We start from the raw sequence: 22,719 nt of genomic DNA on the forward strand, positions 1-22,719 counted from the left end.
ATTCTAGAGCCTTCTCTCTGACGATTATTTCCCATTTCTCCTGGACCTAGTTTACTTTTGTTTGTAAATTGTTTCCATTAGATTCTGAGCTCCTTGGGAGCAGGGACTCTTTTATCCTTCTTTTGTACCTCCAATGCTTAGCACAGTGCCTCACATATAGCAGGTACTTAATAAATATTAATTGACTTTTTCCTTCCACATGGCTATCTTTCCTAGATTCTCAACCTTGGGGCATTTAAGGGAAAACGAGACAATAGCATGATATTAAAATTACCTCCGCTTTTCTGAATAAAAGTGATTGTGCAAAGTTAATTATTACAACACATTTTGTTTTCCAGTATGATTTCTCAGTATGTATTTATCTTTTGGGTATTTAAAAAGTCCTCCTCTTTTTTTCTCTGGATTATCCACAGAAAGGAATATCTGGCAAGTAAACATTTAAAATATTTTAAGCTCATTATTGTCTTATTCACCCCAGACCAAAGAGAGAGAGAGCTAAAAATATAGTAACTTCCTTTACTAATAGAGTTTATCTAGAAGATTCCCTGTCAAACAAAAAGTTGCCAACACCTTATAAGCAGATACTGTCAATACTAGTTTCTTTCCTGCCAAAGCATTTGTATGATATTCTATAAAATTTTTCACAGTGTGTTTACTGCAAGGAGAATACTGTTATAAGGATTTTGAGGGAAAACTAGTATTTCTGAAGCATATCCCAAAATGAATTCTCAGTTCTTTTTTTTTTTTTTGGTCTTGTAATTGTTATTTGTGAACTTCAGAATATATTTTGATTCTTAAACTAAAATATGGTAGCATATTACACTAGAATACTTAATGCCTAAAAACAAACTCCTTTAGGAAAAAAATAACTCCATCAAAACAATGGTACAAGAAATATTCTTTTATTACAGTAATTCTCTGGATAGACAAAGTACAAAGTTGCCAGTAGATGATTTATTTGATTTGTATGGGCAAATTGAAAACATCTAACATTCAAAATGGAGGCTTTATCTGTAGCTATTTAACAGTCAGCAACAAAGAGTATTAAGTGCTTAATTTTCTTGTTGAGTTAATATGAAGCTATGTCAGAATGGAGCATAGTTTTTCTGATCACATCATCAAAAAAATAGTCTTCTTGGTTTCTACAGAAGAGTTACTGCTTTGGTCAGAAGCTGGGTCTTAAATTAAACCTAGAAGATCTTTGTCCAAAGGATTAAAGCTAATGTCTATGTTATCCAAGCATATTTGAAAACTGAATCAATTAACTTCTCAATCAAGATCAAAACAAACCCTTATCAATCAATTTACTTCTACTCTTTGATTTACTTTGGTTATTCTCTTAATTCTTCATTTTGCTTTATGTACTGAATATGTACAGTCTTAGGTTAATTTGAAGAATGTCTCTCTTCCAACAGGGAGCAGAATGTTGGCAAACCTCAAACTTGAAAATGAGTTTGCACCATTCATTTTACATTTTTCATTTTTAGAGTCCAGCCCCATTTACATGACAATTTATCAGTGGTTAGCTGTGGAAGGGACACCTTTATTCCTTGAGTTGACATGGGAGTCCATTTAAGTGGATGTTCATAACCCAGTAATTTCACCTGCAATTAAGAAGTTGAAAAAAAAAGTCAGCAAAGTGCATTACTTTAATTCATCCACTTTCTGTTTTGTTGTTTTTATTTTTATTTTTTCCTTTTAAAAAATACCACAGTTATTGACAGAAAATGACAATTCTATTCACTCTGAAATACACTATGTATCTGATAATATTGTCAGGTCCCCATGATGAATTCACATTAGCAGTTTTATGTTTCATCTTAAGTTCAGTAAATGAGATGTGTACTAACTAGACTAAGGGAAAAGAGCAATCTTTTATGTCAGTTTTAAGTGGGGCAGGGAAAACACTAATAATCTTAAAATGTTAATCCACTTATTTTGGTTGAAGCCATACCTTCAACCCTCAGCTTGTAGAGTAACCTTAGCATATAGTTAAGGGATGGATAGTCCCTAAAAAAACATTTGTAGCAAACATATGATAAAAGAACATCAAAAATATCTAGGGAATTCTAACAAACATGTATGACCAAGAACAGTTCCTCATAAACGAGTGGTCAAAGGATCTGAGTCAATAGTTTTCAAATGAAATCTAAACTGAAAAAATTGAAGGAGTCACCTCAAACCCATCAAACTAGGAAAAAAATGAAAGATCTAATTTCATGGAACCTTAATGGTTAATTATATTGCAAAGCAGCATGTAGACATTTTATATTCATAGGAATATGGTTGTTTTAAAATTTTAATTTGCTTTGAAATGGCTAACCTTGAACCCAAACTTTTAAAGGCTTCAACAATTATTTTAGCTTGTATGATAGTTGCCAAATTCTTATATACAATTATTCTATGAAGCCAATCTACTGCTAAGTCTTAGCATTTTTATCTTCATATTTCTCATACATCCTTATTTCATTAGTCGCATAACTGCCACTTCAGTGCAGGCCCTCATGACTTGATTTCTAGATTATTAGAAACAGCCTTCTGGTTTATCTCCCTACCTAGTCTCTTCCTATTCCAATACACCCTCCAATGAATGGCCAAAGCAATCTTCCTAGAGAACAGGTCCCATCATGTCTCTCTCTTCTCTTCACTAAACTCCAGCGGCTCCCAATTATCTCCAAGATCAACTGTAAAATCTTCTATTTGACTTTTTTTAAAAGCTCTTTACAATCTGACTTCTAATCCTTCAGGTTTCTTATACTTTACAATCCCCCACATGTTCAATAATCCAGCTACACTGGCCGACTTTACCTTTCCTTGAAGACTACTCCAAATCTTGACTCTGTTGGGTTCCTGGGTTGTTCCTGTTTGCCCTTCCCCCCTCCCACCTCTGTGTCCTGGTTTCCCAATCTTCATACTCCCAGTCTTTTAATAGTGCCTTTCTCTCTAAGACTATTGTCCATTTAGGGCAGCAAGATGATGCAGCAGATAAAGAACTAACCCTGGAGTCAGGAGAATCTGAGTTCAAACCTAAGCTCAGGCATTTGACATTTAATAGCTAGGTGAATTTGGGCAAGTCACTTAACCTGCATCTAGGATTATCTCCATTTTCCCGATCCCTTTCTGGCTACTGGACCCAGTTGGAAAAAGTAAGGATGATGACCTTGCACAGCATCCCCTTTCTCAAAATCTAATTCATGTGCATATCATGGACAAACAACACCACCTTCCATTTACATTGTTATATTTTTGTTTATACAATTTTTACACATTTTCTCCCTAATTAGAATTGCTCCTTGGGGGAAAGGACTGTTTCTGCCATTTTTTCATGTCTCCAATGCTTAGCAAAATGTCTGACACACAGTATTTAGTAAATGCTGGTTCATAATCACTTGCAAGTTATTAGGCATGATAAGACTATGTTTTAGTTCATTAAAGTAAAATCAGAATTGTTATACATATATATGTATATATGTAAGTATGCATGTATGTGTCTTCATTAGGAAATCCCAGTCAGTAAATCTACAAAAATAGAAAAGTAAATGAAATTCTTTCTTACTTCTGTTAACCCAGTAGTCGTTTGGGGCTGGTCAAGACTCAGTACTCCTGATGATGGCCACTGAAGGAATATAGCATAGACCAGATTTTCTTTAGGTTTTGATGTATACCTATTTGAAAAAAGAAAAGGGCAAGTCAAGAAGCAATAAGAGACCAAATATTTAAGCTTCTAAAAAAACTCCAGCATCCTAGTTATGAATTGTCTTTAAAGAAAGACATGAGTAGTTTACTACAGTCTTCATGAATTAAGAATTAGCAATCTGAATTATAGCTTATCCACAACAAATCTTGCTCTCAAGCTCTTGCTGATACTTGTTCCTCTGCTTAAGGATGTGCCATGCTGACACATTGTTCTCTTGTAGTCAAAACCCCCTCCCATGTTAGGTGATTCCAAGGGACAGTTTTTTCACAATAATGTTAATGGAATATAACCCAAACTCCACCTTAATGTAAAACCCCTCTGTAATATCATCAGTTAATTCAATCGCCAGATACCAAACTGTACTCCTGCTTTCTCTCTCTTTGTCCTCACTGCATAAAACCACCTTAAAGCCAAGATGTTCTGCCTTGCATTTCTTCCATGTCAAACCAACCAATACTTGGATCCTTCCCTGAAATTTCCTCAAACCTCAGTCCATCCAAAGTCTGGTCTAGAACTCCACTGCACTCAACTCTAGCATTTTTCCCATCCACCGCAAATTATACTTCCTATTTATTATCTTGTTCCCATAAACACATTAATCCCTGCCTATAATATTGCTTTCTTCTTAATTTGTGCTTTTCATAGAATTCACTATATTAATTATAGAATGCCACATCTTTAGTTACATTAAGTATGATCTGTACTTCTACTTCTTTGTTTTTTGTTTATTTTTTTTGTTTTTAGGTTTTTGCAAGGCATTGGGGTTAAGTGGCTTGCCCAAGGCCACACAGCTAGGTAATTATTAAGTGTCTGAGGTCGGATTTGAATTCAGGTCCTCCTGACTCCAGGGCCAGTGCTCTCTTCACTGCGCCACCTAGCCGTCCTGCTTCTACTTCTCTTTGAAATTAACAAAAAATTGTCCTTAGAAAAATTAGTTAGTGGTATTATTGCCTAGGTTTATAATTTTCATCAGCAGTGATGGGTAGCAGAAAAAGGGGAAGCTGGATATAGACCACTGAAAGCTTGACGCTTTCTCCTGAGTTTTCTCAATGATAAATCTTGATTCTTATTGAAAGATTAATTTTCAGAACATCCAATATTGCCATGTTCAAATGCAAATAAAGAAAAAATATTTTAAATTATCTTAATTTTATACTGTCTTTACTTTGGCTCCTCTCCATTAGTATAGTTAATCAAGAGCTAATTACATATATACATATAAATATATATATTAAGTTGTACAACAAATAAGAATAGTGACTAAACGTTAGGCTAATGTAATGACTTGTGGTCCAACTCTTCTTCCAATTACTGTAGTTGAGCTAAGATATGCTAAATTCCTTATACTCCACATGACAATTATACTACTTTAATTTCTTTTAACTCAGGCTCAAATACAGAAATCCAATCTATTTTGAGATGAGTTGATCTAGCTATAGGTTAGTAATTGCCCAATGCAGAAACATAAGTGATTTGGGACTTTGCAAAAAGATGATAATAATTTTTAAAAAAGACATCAGTAATTTTTTGCAATTGAATAAAAACAAGCAACATCTTTAATTCTTTGAAAGTCATATTTTTAACTGAAAAGTGTTAATCCGCTTCAAAATATGTTTTCTCTATATTCAAATGCAGCTTAAGTCTTCCAATTTGCATATGAACCAGCTGTCTCTCTGCTATTTCTACCCATTTCTCCTAGTAGTTTTACACACATGGACATTCCTCCAAATAATTGACAAATGGCCAGGAAGACATAGCATACCCTTCTCTCTCTCTCTCTCTCTCTCTCTCTCTCTCTCTCTCTCTCTCTCTCTCTCTCCATATATATATTATATACATATATATAATATATGTATATAATTATATATTATATATAATATATAATAATACATATAATATATAATATTTAATGTATATGTATGTACATGCAGATAATATGCATGTACATACTTATATAAGCATATGTGGATTTATATTTTACCCAGAAAGAGGCAGTGTTTGGATAGCAACAAGACAATTTCTCTACCTTTCAGCTTTTTTTCCTACTGGACTTCTTGAGTATTTAAGGTCCTTCTTTTTTTAATAAAGAGCAAAAATCTTATATCTCACTTAGTTGTTCGCTGTGTGATTTAAAAACACATCCATAGGGGCGTCTAGGTGGCACAGTGGATAGAACACCAACCCTAGAGTCAGGAGTACCTGAGTTCAAATCTGGCCTCAGACACTTAATAATAATTACCTAGCTGTGTGGTCTTGGGCAAGCCACTTAACCCCATTGCCTTGCAAAAAAACAAAAGACAAAAAAGCACATCTATACTGAAGAAAGACTCTCTCTCTCTCTCTCTCTCTCTCTCTATATATATATATATATATATATATATATATATATATATGCATATATATATATATATATACAGAAACAAGAATTTTTCTTTTCTCTTATCTCACAGACATAAGCAGTCAAACAGTACCTTCCACCCAGTAGTTTATATTAGTTTGTTCATAAGCTAGTAAATGGAGACTGGTCTTACAATTCAGGAAAACCTGGGTTGGAATCCTGCCTCTGACTGAAGGCAAGTCAAACTCTTGGAGCTCTAGGCAACCTTCTAGGATTATAAATTGCAAAGAAGGTATACATCTGCATTGGTAAATGAAGTCCTTCACTAGGAGAAAACCCAATAAGTATTTAAAGCTAAGTATTTAAAAAAAATTAAACCACTTACCAGACTCTTGGTGTACTTGTGTCATTCTGGGCTCTCCAAGGTTTGGTTGCATAAATGGATTCCCCATTAACTTTCATCCAGGTTCCTATTTGTCTCAAACGTTCTTCATAGATTGGAGGAATAATGCCATCTTTTGTGGGACTAATATTCATCAAGAAGTTTCCTCCACATGAAACGGTTTTCACTAGTTGCTAAGAGATTAAGAGCACAATTGTAGCATTACTGTTACTGTTGTTAGAAGAATAGATGGAAAAGAAACAGGAGTTTAAGGGCCTACAATGTGCCAGACTTTACTTTGTACATTTTGCAAATATTATCTCATTTGAGTTTTTATTATTATTATTATTTACTTTAAATAATTCCATATTTGAGGCCCTTTTTATTCTTTTAATAACACACTTGTAGTAATCAATTTAATAACTGACTTCTATTGCAATTTAATGTTCATAAATTGCTTTATGTACACAAATTCATTGCGTTAGATACTGTATTATCTCCCTTTTTAATGATGAAAATTGAGGTTCAAAACCATTAAGTAATTTGTCCAAGGTCATATTACTAGTAAGTAGCAAAGTCAGGATTTGAACCCAAGTTTTTTTTCTTCTGACTCCCAGGGTATGTTCCTTTCTACTAAAAAATATGAATGGATTCTGATAATTATTTAGTTTGTATTAATGAGTCAAAGCAGTTTACCATTTCAAGCTGTATTGTAGGAAAACATTAGACCTAGAATTATAGAATTTGGAAAATCTAGTCCAACACACTGAGACCTAAATAGATTGTGACTTAGTCATGGTCCTACAACCCTTAGTGAAAGAGCAAAGACCAGAACCCAGATCTCCTGACCCTCTATCAGTAGTTTCTGTGTGTGTGTGTGTGTGTGTGTGTGTGTGTGTGTGTGTGTGTACCATACCTCCACTATTTCTTCAATTGTGAGGTAGTCAGAGAGTTGAGCATTCCTTCTATAACCCCAAGATTGCTTGTCTATTGTCATGCAGTTTTCCCACTTGTGAGGCAAGAGGTGTCCAGGGTTGTAACGGTCAGCACAGGTATAGAACCCACCATGCCTGCAGATGCTATGAAGGCCCCAGCGATCATTGGTTACAACTCTATCCCGAACTGGACTAAAAAGGAAAAATATAGCCTATTTTGATAACAAGAAAATTCATGGGAAATTCGGGTTTAGAAACTCACATTTTTACAATATTTTGGTTTAGAAATTCGGTTCGAAATTCTGAATTACCCAGTGCTCTTCATTTTTCCGAAGTGTAAACTATATGAGGCAAGTGATTTGGAGCTTTGGTTTTTTAAATGCTATCCAAAACCAAATGTACAATTTAATATAGAAAGGTCCCTGTGTAATACCTGGCAGCCATATGAGGCTTTAAGGTTTGCAAAGCACTTTACACACATCAATTCATTTAATAGCCTCCTGAGGTCAGTGTTATTTTTGTCCTCATTTTACAGATAAGGAAACTGACTCAGACATTTAACTAACTTGCCCATAGCTACAGGAATAGAAGTGGAGAGCTTAGAACTCTCCCCGACTCCAAGTCTAGAGTTCTTTCTGCTAAAGGGTAAAATGGTTCTCCTGTCCTACCCATTGGAAAAAGAAAATGAGAAGGGAGGACAAAACACAAACAGCAATGTAGAAAGGAGGAAGAAGGTAGAATTTGCTATTTCTCATAAGTTGGGGATATGAAAAGACTAAATAGAGAAGAAAGGGTGGAGGGAGTGTGCTTCACTATAACTCATTCCTCTCCAAACAGAAAAAAGAAAATTGAACACATGCACATGCACAAATTTTCAAGCATTCGAAGAGTTTGGTATAGAAACATCAAAATCAACTTGGGAAGCAGGGATGGGTTTGGAGAAGAAAGATGGTAGTAAGATAGTGGACGATACAGGCAGAGAAGTACTATAAGCAACAGCAGCTTCCTGATCCTGAAGGAAGAAAAACAAAGCAAAGACCTGGGAGTGGGTAGGAGGTGGAGGGAGGGATACTATAAATTGCCTCTTAGACAATTAGGGAATGGTGACATGAGTTGTGTTTTAAGAATGTGATGAAAAATTATTATTCTGTTGTATAAAATGACAGAGGGGTCAATTTCGAGGAATCCTGGGTCATGTGAACTGATGCAGAGTGAAATGAGCAATACCTTAAGACCCATTTATACAATAAAGAGTTTTGTAAAGTAAAACAACTCTGAGAGATTTAAAAACTCTGATCAGTGAACAATCAAATATGTCTCCAATGACCTTGAATGAAGCATGTTAATACTCTACTGATAAAGAGATTAATCATTATTATTATGGACAAAAGGTCCAGAAAAAGACAAAGATTTTTGGACATAAGAATTGCGTGAAAACATTGTAGACAGTGATTCTTGTCACCAACAAACCAAAAAAAAAAAAAAAAAGGAATTGAGGAGCTTAAAATATTATCAATTTAATGATGAGTTCATAGTAACTATAGAAATCCATGAGCTTACATACCTGTCATTATATAGCCAGGCTAAGAAGCCAGTGCTGTTCCAATAGGTATCTGGTGCATCTCCATCACCATCTGCCCAGAGAATCTCAGGCTTGTAAGTGTTCACTAAGTAATAGAGATCTGGCAGACACTTAGAGGTGGGGTAATTTCTTGTGTGGAATGAATTTCTTTGATCCTTAAGGAAAAGAGGGTTGAACCATTCAAAAAGGGAGTAGTACAAGCCAAAGTGCATATTGGTCTTTGTTCTAATGGCTACTTCCATTTCTCTTACAATGTCTCTTCTTGGCCCCTTATCAACAGAATTCCAGTTCCATGAATTATTAGATCTCCAAAGGTTAAAACCTGAAAAACAGTTCAGAAAACAGAAAATCTTTATAAATACTTCTGATTAGTACAATGTATATATTGCTTTGATTTTGATATAGATCATTGCGATTTCATCTATGAAGGGATTACAGAAATCTCTTCTACCTATGACTACTGGTCCTTCAGTATCAAAGAGGACTGAACTGACCAAACAAGGTATTGGTGGCATGAATTGCACCATTATGTTTATTATAGTGAAGAGAATGCTGCACAAGGTCTTCTCACTTCTCACTCATTCCAACCCATGATCGGATTGTTAGGAAATTACTGGAAAAGGAGTGACTGCTGCCAGGGTCTCTTGGCCTTAAACTGGTTTCATTTTTTCCAAAATCAGCAAAACACCTTGGTACATCATCAATGCCAGACAAACCAGTATGTAACATCTGGCAAAAGAACACAACAACCCTATATAACTTTTGATAAAGAGAGATTAGATTAGATTAAATTCTCCTTGTTTATTAATCACATTATAAAGTTGCCTGGGGTAGTCACTCAGCCTGTAAATAGAAGTACTTAAACCCAAGTCTTCCATCTACAGTCCTGTTTAGAGTATTTCCATCTGAGTCATGATATGAAAGAAGAATCAGAACTAAAGGGGGGAAATCAGGAAAAACATAAAACAAGTTTTAAAAAGTGACAGAGTAGTTTTGCTATCCATTCCAACACACATCTTTTAAGAGTGTCCTTGATCACTGAACTGCTGAGAGGAACTGAGTCCATCATAATTGAGCCTCTCTCAACGTTGCTGTTAAGTGTTCGATGTTCTTCTGGTACTGTTTACCTCATTCAGGATCAATTCATGCAAGTCTTTCTTTCCAGGCTTTTCTTAAGTCCTCCCACTCATGATTTCTTACAGAACGATAGTACTCTATCACATTTCTATAGTATTAACTAGTTCAGCTATTCTTCAATTGATGGACATCCACTCAATTTCTAATTTTTTGCCACCATGGAAAGAACTGCTATAAATGTCATGCTGCCCTTCACTGTGTATAAGTAAATGTATACCTTGCTCATAGTAACTTATTTGATTAGAGTCTATTTTTTAATTTAGATTTTATTCTTTTCTTCCCTCTGCTCTCGACTTTTATACAAAACAACTAATGACAAGCTTCTATCAGTGACATTCAAAAACAGCAAAAGCCTCTAATGATTCTAATCCTTATCTTTACCTCCTGATTTCTTTTCAAATCCCATATAAAATCCTGGTACTCCTTAATCTTAGTGCCTCCCTTCTTACTGATTCTCTCCAATTTATCTTGTCTTTACCTTGTAAACATCTTATTTGTACATAGCCATTTTACATTTGTCCTTCTCTATTCCCAGTACCTAACAGTGGCACAAAGTAGGTATTTAATATAGACTTTTTTTTCAACATAGCTAGCTCTTTTATAACTCATTAAGGTTGCAACACACTGGAAATATCTCATGATCTCCCAACAACCCTCAGCAGTAAGTGCAATTACTATCCCGTTTTTATAGATGGGGAAATTGAGGCAAAAAAAGTCATTGAGTAAATTGCCCAGCAGCACATAGCTAGTAAGGGTCTGAGTCCAGATTTGAAGACTTTAGTCAGGTCTTTCTAACTTCAGATCCAGCACTCTATCCACTGCTCCACCTATTTTTCCTACTCCCTGATAAAGAGTTATTTTTCATATCCTTAATGTTAGGATCATTTCTGGAAGGGAAAGATGATGCTGACTGTTGAAGCTATTGCCAGGAAAAGAGAACATGGACTTAGCAGCTGATTTAAAGATCAATGAGTTACAGATTCAGAATCAACCAACAGATATTGATCAATCTGCAGGAACCCTCCTCCCACTTGAGCTCCCTCTTTACCCCTCCATACTCCTGCCTGAGGCACAGAAAGATTCAATACTTTGTGTTCCAATTTTCTGAAATTTGGTAAACTATGGACAGTAAATCTTGATTAAACAAAACTCAATTAAACAATACACCATTTCCCTGTCATTCTATATTATCATATGCTCCACTTTGAAATGAAGACATTATGTTTAATTTTGTCATATCCTAAAGCTATAAGTTTTGTTAATTTTATTTTTAGATTTGTTTGTTTTTTGCAAGGCAAATGGGATTAAGTAGCTTGCCCAGGGCCACACAGCTAGCTAATTATTAAGTATCTGAGGCCAGATTTGAACTCAGGTACTCCTGACTCCAGGGTCGGTGCTCTAACCACTGCACCACCTAGCCGCCCCCAAGCTTTGTTAATTTTAATTTCCTTAAAACTGACTAAATGAAAAAATAACTTTGCATACTATTTTTCTAACTCTTTTGAGTTTATACCTGAAAGTGGCCTCTTAAATATATTTCTGATCTTTGTATATGGAGACAAATTTAAAAAGAATTCCCTCCAAAATTCTATATAATAATAAAGAAGAGTTTAGAAATTTCCCTGGGTCTTCTCAAGAGATAATCAGATTTGTTAATATTCACTAAGAACCAAAGGAAAGCCATTTTTTTTTTGGTGCCAGAGGAATATAAAGGCTATTGGGAAGAGAGGTAGTTTCTTTAACTTTTATAAGGAACAGTAGATTCTAAGATTACCTCACTTTTGATTCATCATAAGGAAAACTTTTAAAAATCTTGATCTGAAAGTCAAAGAATTATAGTGGATTTCAACACAATACTGATATTTATAAAATCCCATCTAATGCCACTCCACTTAACAGTCCAAAATGCCTATGTTAAAAAACATACAAATTTTCAACTTAGTAACATCAAGTATCCAACTGAATTCAGTAGCTATATCCCCTGCATGAGACAACATGGGCCCCAAAGAATCTATATCTATCACCTATCAGTCCACCCACAACCTAAAAACCCAGAGAGGGCCCATCATCAGTTGTCTTGATGTATTTGCTCCAAGGACTGGAGGAAAGAGTGAGACTGGTTACCCAATTTACTGCAAGTCAAGGCATCACCCTCCAGTTTTCAATAGTGCTCTACAAAAAAGAAATAGTAACAAACAAAAATCCTAAACATAAATATATACACATACTCTAAACATAAAATACAGTTTGAGGAGGTAACCAGACATCAGAAAAACAAGACATTCACAAATCAGAGACATAATCAAAATAAATCTCTATAAGAAACTTGTGAACATGAAATCCAGTGTGACCCCTAAAATATAGCTGAGGCTACAAAAAAATGAAATAAATCTTTCTCTTTACAAAACTTCATATTCTCCTACTGGAACTCTTACTGTTGGCCTTCAAAATATCTTCATTACAAATCCCATAATTGTATATACTTGTTACAAAATTCAATTATTTCTCTCAATTCTTTTTCTGAGGACATACATTTCTGTATTCATCATATTCAGGTTCAGTGTGGGTAGAATGCAGAAGTACTAGCTCCCAAACTTACAAAGAAATGATCATTTTTTTACTTCTTTTCTCCACTGAAAAAAATATACTTTCAAAAAGGATGTTTTTCCTTTATTTTCTTCTTCATAAGGAAGTTGCTCATAATTGCATAGTGAAGATAAGTTTATATTCATACTTCACACCAAATATCACAGATTATAAAGATTTTACATGACAAAAAGCAACATTGTCAGAATAAGAAAAGAAACCAATTGGAAAAAATATTTACAATAAACAAATAAAATTAAAAAATGAAATTCAGAATTATAAAGACATGATATACTTATAATCATATAGTTATAATTGTATAATTATAATGACATGAACTGACCATTTCAAGGAAGCTCATGTCCAATTGTTGGTGGGACTGTAGACTAAAGAAATTTTCAGCAAGTAATCTGGCCAACATACAGCTAATGCATTATGGGTTAGACTATGAATGAAAAAAGATGCTATTATATACCTAATATATGCCAACCACTGTGCTATAAATAGAAAAAGCTTGATAGTCTGTTCCCAAAGACCTCCCTTTAATTGAGGGAAATAAGACATTAAAAAAAGTTCAGCAATAGAGAGGATAGAAGAGACTGGAGTACTGAGGCAGAAGGCAAAGCCCAGGGTTACTGAGATTCTATCAGCAAGCCAGGGCAATGCTGAGGAACTTGTAGGGCATAAGGGGTAAGGCTTGGAGGATTATAGAAGACTGGATGAATGGACAATAAGGCTTGGTGATGTTCCTCCCCCCCTATTATCATTCTTTTTCCTCAATAAGAGAAGAATTGGTAGCTCCCATCTCATCTAAACAACTAGGAAAAAAACAGTCAAACATCTGGCATGGGTTCTAGAATTAGCTGGAGGAAGGAATATGGGGAAGGCTAGGAGACAACTCCTGGTGCCTTTGCTGGCAGAGGGAGAATGGTGGGAAAGAAAAGAGGAAAGAGAAAGGAAAAAGCTCAGCTCTAATAGTGGTGGGTCTAAAAGGTGAAAAACACTTTTTATGGAAAAATAAATCTATATACTGGTGAAATATAATTGATATAATAAAAAATGGCAAAAGTATCTAAAATTTTTGTTTCAGTATAATACCAAAGAAACTATCAAGGAATTACTTTATAGAACTGGGGGGGGGGGGGAATTAAATTCAACCAGAGGACCAAAATGTTAAGAATCTCAAAGGAAATAAAGGAAAAAAGTAGGACTTTAGGGAACCTAGTAGTACTATCAAATCTCAAGCTATCCTACAAAACAGTAATCATCAGAATTTATTATAAATTAAAAAAAGATTGACCACTGAAACAGATTAGGGACATAGCATACAAAATCAAAGAAACCTTGTTACCTAGTATTTGATAAATCCAAAACCCCCATCTAGTATCGTAAGGATTCACTATTTGACAAAAAAGGAAAGGAGCAGCAATTTGACAGAGTTTAGGGTAAAATCAACCTTCATACCATAAACCAAAATAAGCTCCAAAGTGATACATGAAGAATCACATCATAAACAGATAGGAAAAATAAACTTTCAGAGCAATGAATGGAGTTCATGACTTGACAAGAAAGAGAGATAAATGCAGATGATAAAATGGCCATTTTTTATTATATAAAATTTTTAAAGTTTTTAAAAATATAAAAGAAGAAGCAAAACCAATACAAACAAATTAGCTGGGAATTTTTTTCTTTGAATTTTTTTAATTTAATTTTTTTAAATTTTTCAGTTAAAGGCAAAGCTAGTTTTTGACATTCATCTTTTTGTAAGCTTTTGAGTTCTATTCATATATCATAATTTGTTCAGTCATATCCCAATTGAAGGGCATCCCTTTAATTTCTAGTTCTTTGCAACTACAAAAAGATGCTATAAATATTTTAGATTATATGAGTCTTTTTCAGCAGGAAGTTTTTTCTCATAAAGATCTCATTCCCAAGATATATAATAAACTGATTCAAATTTATAAGTATAATTGATGTGTGATCAAAGGATATAGATGCAGTTTTCAAAGGAAAAAATCCTTTAGTAGTTATGTGAAAAAATCTTCTAAATTATTGATAATCAGAGAAATCAAAATTAAAGTAGCTTTAAAGTTCTGCCCCAGATTTATCCAGTTGTCAAAGATGACAAAAGACAACAACAAGAATTCAGGGAGAGGGACTACAGGAAATCAGGTGCATTCTACTTCTGCTACTGGTAGAGCTGTGAATCGATTCAGCCACTCTAGTAAGCAATTTGGAGGTATTTCCCAAAAGTTATTAAATTGTACCTATTCTTTAACCCAATCATGCCCCTCCTAAGCCAATAACCTAAAAAGATCCAAGAGGAAAAAAGGCCCATATTATTAATAAGTCATTCTTATAAAGGCAAAGTGAAAACTAAAAAGTTTTCCTGCAAGTTGGGGAATGATTGAACAAGTTATGGTATGATCAATGAAAAACTGTTTTACTAGAATTGTGGAAAGATGTATATGAACTGAAGCAGAGTGAAATGAAGAAAACCAGGAGGTGAATTTATATAAAGCATCAGGGAAGATGATGCCATGATAAGTGAATTGAATTTGAGTAAAGAGGGTGCTGTGCTAAGTCACAAGTCTCACTTTATCCTCCAGAGCCATTTAGATTCAGTGGCCAGATATGAATCAGGATGCCTGGAGATACCCCTGGATAGGAGGCAGTCAAAGTTAAGTGACTTGCCCAAGGTCACACAGTGTCAAATTCTGAGGCTGGATTTGAACTTAGGTCCTCCTAACTCCAGGGCTTGTGTTCTATCTACCGTGCCATTAAATTATTAAAGGCAACTAGGTGGCTAAGTATAGAACAGTGGGCCTGGAATCAGGAAGACTCATCTTCCTAAATTCACATCTGACCTCAGACACTTAATAAACTGTGTGAACTCAGGCACATCACTTAACCTTGGGTGCCTCATCTGTAAAGTGAGTTGGAGAAAGAAGTGGCAAACTACTCTGGTACCTCTGTCAAGAAAACCCCAAATGGGATCACTAAGAGTCAGACAGGACTGAAAAACAACTGTATAAAAAATGATTAAATGTACTATAATATGAAAATGGTAACTCAGGAATACAATATAATTTAAAAAGATTTGCATGACTGTTTCATAAACTGCTTCATAACTTGATAAATGAACAAATGGATTCAGAAGAAAACAATGCAAAGACATTGTTTTTATGATTTATTTTCTCTTTAATCCTGTTAACCAAGTTTCTACTGAGCAGTCTCTAATCTGGTTGTGACAAAAGAGGCCTGAGACAGAGTGCCAGTAAATCAGAAGTGGTTTATTAATTACTTTCTGTGTAAAGAACCAATTTGCAAATCATGGAATTACTCTATTCCTTGCTGATGTGGAGCCAGATATTTTATACATAATCATGAGTGGGCAAGTGGATCATAAAACAATCCGATTTGGGGCTTGAGTGATCTTCCTAGGACAATCCCACCATGCAGAGCAATACAACAATTATAATACCTGTGTCCATACAACACAGGTGTCTAGTTGTGATTATATAGACTTGGGTCAGAACCGGGCTTGGATACAGAACAGAACAACAAGGCAGGTTATACTGTTATACTCTACTTAACACAGACAGGGCAAGACCTGTCATGATAAACAGATGATTTTTGTAACTGTTTTTTGAAGACCAGAGTTAATTATTAAATTCATCATCCATATCAAAATAATCATTATAAATCACAACTTTTAATAATACCAGTGTGAATATTTAAACTTTTAGGTTTTACTTACAGATTTCTTGCATCTTCATCTATTTATTAGTATTTATTATGAATATTATGCTTATAATAAAAAATTTTTTAATGATTGTTTATACTCTTCCTTGGGCATTATCAGTTTTTTTCTTTCTTTCTTCCTTTGTATTCCAACACTTAAAATAGTTTCTAGCCCTTAAATGCTTTATTTCAATATTTCACTCACCTTCATGATGTTTGGTAGTTAAGACAATGTAGTTGGCACCAGAGGACTGCAAAATCTCTGCCCAGGTGTTGGCATTAAAAAACGTTCCTTTAAATTCCTGTACAAATTCTTCATATGTGAATCCAGGAGGATAGTTAGCATTCATAAAGTCTACATACTTTGGCATTTTTAACTGCCTCCAATACCACCTAAAATGAGAAAAAGAAAAGCTTCCAGTAGTCATGGTTAATAATTGAATGACAGTATTAAAAATGTCTCATTTTCATCTCCTTTTTTCTCTCTCATACTAAAATGTTGCTGGTTATGGTGTAGGGGTAATCCTAGATTTTGGGTGGCTATGCCATTTAACATGAGTTAAATCCTACCAAACTTTGAATAATGACTTGAACTTTGTATCTGTTGAGGGATGTCACCTGCCTCACAAAGTTCAGAAAGGTTCCTCATCAGAACGAAAGACACAGAATGAGGAATAGAAACTACTAAAGAGCAGGAATTGTTGAGTTTGGGCTTTTTTATTCCCATTACCCAGTATATATTTAACAAATGGTTGTTGAATTTAATTGAACTTTTAGAGCAACTCACAAAAACCATCCATAGTCCTTGTGGCAGTTTTTAGAGACAGTCAGTAGTACAAGAGATAGAGATTTGGGCCTACAGTAAAGAAGATCTGAGTGCAAATACAAACACTTACTTCAGACACCTACCTCCCAGGGTTTGTGGGAGGATCATATGAAAAAATATCTGTAAAACACTCAGCATGATGGAGTTTGGGGTTCAGGTAATAAACTAGGGATCAAAGAGTAGAAAAGCTCACAAAGATTCACAACTCAGAGACATAAGGAACAGTTAAGTATTCTTACACAGGTGCAAAGTGATTGCATATGGACTACTAGAGAGGATAGCAGCCAGCACAAGAAAAGGCCGGGCTTATAGAGGGGAAGGGGACATGGTGTACTGCTGAACAATTAAGGTTTCTTACACAAGTGCAAAGTTATTGTATGTGGGCTCTATCCTTAAAGAATAGCTGTCAGTAGAAGAAAAGGCCAGGGCTTATAGAAGGGAACAGGACATGGTGTACCTGCTGGCAAGGGGATAGTGGTTGCACAGGCATAGTGTAAAGGATAACAAAGTAACAGTTCACTATCTCGATGCTTTGTTGGACTCTAGCTTCTACCTCCTTGTCCTTACAGGATCTTCCAAGGTAGATCTGGGAGTCCTGCCTATCTAGTGGGCAGTTCAGAGGATATCCATAGAACTAGTATCAATTCAAGATGTGGTACAGAGGGAACTGTTCTCAGGAATGATAGCAAGGAATTTACAAGAATATAGTAATTTCTCAGGATACATAAAGTCAACACAAACTTTAATTATCTGTTCTCTGCCTAGTATTTCCAAAGCATCAAACAGAACACCCAGGGGATACTTTCTCCCCTCTAGTTGTTGTGACCTTCTCTGGTGAAGGGGATAAACTTCACATACCAAATCGATTGATTAACTAGCATTTATTAAGTATTCACTATGTGTGTGTCACACTGCTAAGTACAGGAGAACAAAGACAAAAATGAAATAATCCCTGCTCTCAAATGGTTTCTAAGTGTTCTTTAAATAGTGAAGAAATATCATTTCAATGTTCTAGTGATCCAGGCTAGTAGACAAATAAAAGTTTCCTTTTTCTTTTCTCTCCCTCTTAAAAGAAACTTTTTATTCTGAATGATCTGCTTACTCACATGCAGCATAACTCATAGAATTACATTTAGAGATGCAAGAACCTTGGAATTCATCTAGTCCTACTCTGTCATTTTTACCAGGGCACTGAGACCCAGGCAGAAGAAGTGACCTTAGGAAAGATCAAAGAGCCAGAGATTACAATTCAGGTGCTCTGGCTCCAGATCCAAGGCTCTTTTCATGGAATCACCTTACAGCTCTTTTGGAAAAATCCATTTATCCCATTAAGTACAATGTTTTGCTTATACCCCTTACCACCCTTCCATTTTCATAAAGGAGCTTAAGAATAATAAGTGTTTTGTGTCTTTAGACAAGTGTACTTAAGGGTATTTTCTGGCAATGCTACTTATTACAGTTTTGACTAAAGTGCAGTGATAACCAGTGGAAATAAAACCAAATCATTTTTAATAAACTGGTTCTCATATCACTGTTAATTTCTTGCACCCTCGTTCTAAGCAATAGCAAAGAAATAATTACTGGAAAATGGAAGAAGAATCATGAGACTTCTGTAATCAAAAGGAAGGCCCAATTGTTTATCACAACTACATGGGGAAACAGCACTTTATCTATCTGGCCCCAGGACCACCACCACCATGAACCCTACCGGTTCTTGAGTTGCCTCAAATATAAAATGAAAATTTGGACCTAGATGGCCTTGAAAGTCCCTTCCAGCTTTGCTACAGTGATGCCATGACAGTATTATCTCTGCGAATCTCTTCCAGCCCTAAATCAATGATAGTAAATTTTCTATTATGAAAAATACCAAACACTAACAAAATACTACCATTTAGACTCTACTGAGGCTTCAAAAGAAATGAACAGGCCAGGGTTCTAGTTTGGATGGGCCTTGGCACTAGGATATCCCATTTGAGAGCTTGAAACTAAACCAAAAAATTTCATGAAAAAGTCACCCATCCAACTTGGTTCCAGATGAAGCCAAAGGCCACATTCATCACTCACCAGAAAATTACAGAGGTGAAGGAAACACATTCAAGTTCTCTGCTATTCTGGATTCAAACTAGAGTCTTTACAACCCATGGTGACTCTTCAGTTAAAACAGACTGCAACAACTATCACAATGGCAGGACCCATCCTCAAACATATTCATATTGTGGGCATTAAAAAAAAATAAAAAGATTTTAACTTTTTCTTAACAAATAATAATTGATTTAAATAATACTTAAAGACTTGTGATGGAAAATACTAACCATATCCAAAGAAAGAACTATGTAATCTGAATGCAGACCACAGCATAATATTTTCACTTTTTAAATTTCTTTTATGATTTTTTCTTTTGTCCTGATTCTTCTTTCACAATATGACTAATATGGAAATGTTTAATATAGTTGTACATGTATGACCTATATTATGGAAGGGGGAGGGAAAAGAGGGAGAGAGGAAAAATATGGAAGTCAAAGTCTTACAAAAAATGAATGTTGAAAACTATCTTTTCATTTCATTGGAAAAAATAAAACAGAGAGTAAATAAATGTTGCTTAAAGTTTACAAAGCACTGTCACACCTGTGTCCTGTGAAGTAAGTAGTTGAATAGATACTAAAAATGTTAACTAGTATGTCTTGGATGAAAACATCTCTTTAAAGGGTAAGAATTGAGATGTGAACCCAAATCTCCCAATGCAAAATTGATACTTCCTATTATCATAGATTATGGTTTTGGAAATGAGTTACAAGATAATCTAGTCCAACCTCTTCATTTTACCCATGAGGGCACTGATCCTAGAGAAGTGCTGTGATAATTGAAAAGCAGAACTAGAATTTGTTCCAGATCATCAAACTCTAAAACCAAGCCTTCTTCCTCCATTAGCCTATAGGCCTGTTATGATTCTGTCTCTGGTCTGGGAGACAAATATTTAAGTCACACATTTATCTGTATCAAATTTCCTACTTAGACAAGAGGATACTAATCCCATCAGGGCATTTTTCCATTCAGTGGCCAAAGTGATCTTCCAAAAGTATAAATTAAAGCATTAATCTCGTTATTATCTCACTATAAAATTATCTGGAATATAAACTCCTTTATGATCTTACATCTTTCCTGGATATTCCAATTACATTTGTCTTACTAGCTGATCTCTTCCCTCACACTTGGCATTGCCAAGTTTATTGGACCTGTTATTAAGTGAGAGGTTCTGTACACAAACTATCTACCTCTCTCCCTGGCCTTATCCATAGCCCCACTCTTCATCTCTTGTCTCCTGACTTTCTTCAAGACTCGGATCAAATCCTACTTTTCTTCACAAGGCCTTTCAAAGCCCACTCCCCTGCTTTGCCCATCCCCACCAGGTACACTGTCTTTTCACCTTTTGTCCTGGCTTCCTGAATCGGATCAAAGCCTATATCAAATTCCCCGAACAGCGCCTTTCAAAACCCATAGTACCTTCTCTTAGAGATTATTTCCAAAACCGCTATCTAGGCTGCATGGCCCTGTTTGTGGTCCCCCCCCCCCCCACATTAGATTGTGAGCTCCTTGCGAAAGCATTGTGTCTTTCAAAAAAAAAAATTCTTAGTTGTCTCCACTGATTAGTAGTGCCTGGCACCTTAGTAAGAGAGCTAATTGCTGCTCCCTACAAAGGACTTTTTGTGAAGACCAATGAAGAGGTCGGACTAGATTACTTCTTAAATCATTTACTCTTCAAAAAACGCTTTCGAAGTCTTAATAGTCATTAAAAATCGCTCTGTCATTAATTATCTATATCTTGGGGCAAAAGGAAATCTCTAGCAAGAGTATCAGGGAAAGAAACTTAGGGTAAAGGAGGGGAGCGGCAGAGTGGGGGCAAAGTGAGAAAGGGTACTGGAGAGTCGGGAGCGGACCTCAAGAGAACCGAGAGGAAAAGGAAAGAAAAAGCACGAAAGCACGCTCACCAGAACCACTCGCTCCCGAAGGCGGGCACGGAATAGATGCCCCAGTGAATGAAGATGCCGAACTTTGCCTCATCGAACCAAGCAGGGAGCTCGCGGGCATCCAAGGACTGCCAGGTGGGATCGTAGCGCTTGGCCTCTGCGGACCACCCTGACAGGAGCAGCGGGAGCAGCGGGAGCAGCAGCCGGGGCCGCAGAGCCCCGCCGGGGGCGCCTGCCGTGGCCCACCTCCCCGCAGAGCCCCTGGCCAGACCCATGTCTCTGCCCCGGGGAGGAAGGGGGGCAAATAGCAGCAGGGCTTCCCAAGCCAGGCAGGACAAGCCGGCCTCCCTTCCGCCTTTAAATCAATGGTTATCACCTGACTCCTGAGGATCGGCCCCTTTCCTGACATCAGAGGGCAAGACTCCGGCTTGGTCAAAGTTTTCTGCAGGCACGGACATCCGCGAGCTTGTTTTATCATCTGGGCAGAGGGATCCTGTGCTTTTGTCCTATAGAACTCCTGCAAGCTCGTTTGCTCGTCTAGGTGGAGATAACTCCACCACTCCCCTTGGAATGGGATCTTTGAGGGAAGTGGCAAGTGTGTTCGACCTTTCTTTGCAGGCACCAGACTCAGCACAGGATGTTGGGGGAAGGAGCACTTTCCCAAAGGACCTTTTAATAAATGCTTATAGACGTGGCCTGACCCTAATATCTCAAATTCAAGGGACTTTAATTTTAGAGGTGAAAGGCACTTTAGATGCAGTCTAGTAAGTACTGGCGTTGGAGGTGAAAGACCTGAGTTCAAATGTTGCACTGGTGCAGCTAGGTGGTTCAGTGGATAGTGCACCGGCCCTGGAGTCAGGAGGACCTGAGCTCCAATCTTAATAATGACCTACCTGTGCGACCTTGGGCAACCCAAAATAAATAAATAAAAACAAATATTACACTTAGGGGCTTGGTTGTACGACCATGGACAAGTCAATTAATCTCTCAGCCTCAGTTTCTTTGCCCATAAAATGGGAATAATACTAACACCTACCACCCTTGATAGTTGTGAAGATCAAATGAGTTCTTAAATATGACGCACTAAATGCTCTCTAACTTTCACTTCCAGGTCAGGTCATCTAGTCCAGCTCTCCTCAGAAACTAAACGGGAGGTTACAATGACTTGCCCTGGGTCACACAGAGAGTAAACAGCAAAGCTAGGATTTGAAAATCAGGTTGTTTAGCTAAAGATCCAGTACTCTCCACCTTGTACTCTGCACTTTGTACCACAGAGTAGGGCTAATGTTGAGAGCAGCAAGACTTCCAGGGCAGAAATCCTGCTGGAACAGTAGGTGGGGAGGCTACAGAGCTGCAAAAGTATTAAAGAAGATGGACTGGGGAAAGAAGCCCTGGGTACCAGACTTCCCTTAGGCCTTTAGATGCTTTAAGAAGGGGGGCGGCTAGGTGGCTTAGTGGATAAAGCACCGGCCTTGGAGTCAGGAGTACCTGGGTTCAAATCCGGGCTCAGACACTTAATAATTACCT

The 22,719-nt window shown here is 36.4% G+C and overlaps 1 protein-coding gene across 1 annotated transcript; it reads right to left on the reverse strand.

Annotated features, from left to right (window-relative positions):
• Nucleotides 1-886: 886 nt before the first annotated feature.
• FUCA2 (alpha-L-fucosidase 2) lies at nt 887-21,547 on the reverse strand. The gene is made up of 7 exons (XM_074187742.1): nt 21,214-21,547; nt 16,607-16,794; nt 8,917-9,256; nt 7,334-7,544; nt 6,421-6,611; nt 3,557-3,665; nt 887-1,604 (listed from the first exon to the last, which is right to left on the reverse strand). The coding sequence occupies exons 1-7, from the start codon at nt 21,465-21,467 to the stop codon at nt 1,464-1,466; spliced, it is 1,434 nt and encodes a 477-aa protein (XP_074043843.1). The 5' UTR covers nt 21,468-21,547; the 3' UTR covers nt 887-1,463.
• Between the last annotated feature and the right edge of the window lie 1,172 nt (nt 21,548-22,719).

This window comes from Macrotis lagotis, chromosome 5 (genome assembly GCF_037893015.1).
Source record: "Macrotis lagotis isolate mMagLag1 chromosome 5, bilby.v1.9.chrom.fasta, whole genome shotgun sequence".
NCBI classification, from domain to species: domain Eukaryota; kingdom Metazoa; phylum Chordata; class Mammalia; order Peramelemorphia; family Peramelidae; genus Macrotis; species Macrotis lagotis.

Bases quoted from the DNA above. Each gene is read 5' to 3' on its own strand.
- FUCA2 (XM_074187742.1), bottom strand. From the start codon at position 21,467: ATGGGTCTGGCCAGGGGCTCTGCGGGGAGGTGGGCCACGGCAGGCGCC. The intron at 6,612-7,333 runs GTATGGTACACA...TTAATCTCTTAG, and splicing joins CAATTGAAGAAATAGTGGAG to CAACTAGTGAAAACCGTTTC. The intron at 1,605-3,556 runs GTAAGAAAGAAT...TCTTAATTGCAG, and splicing joins CGACTACTGGGTTAACAGAA to GTGAAATTACTGGGTTATGA.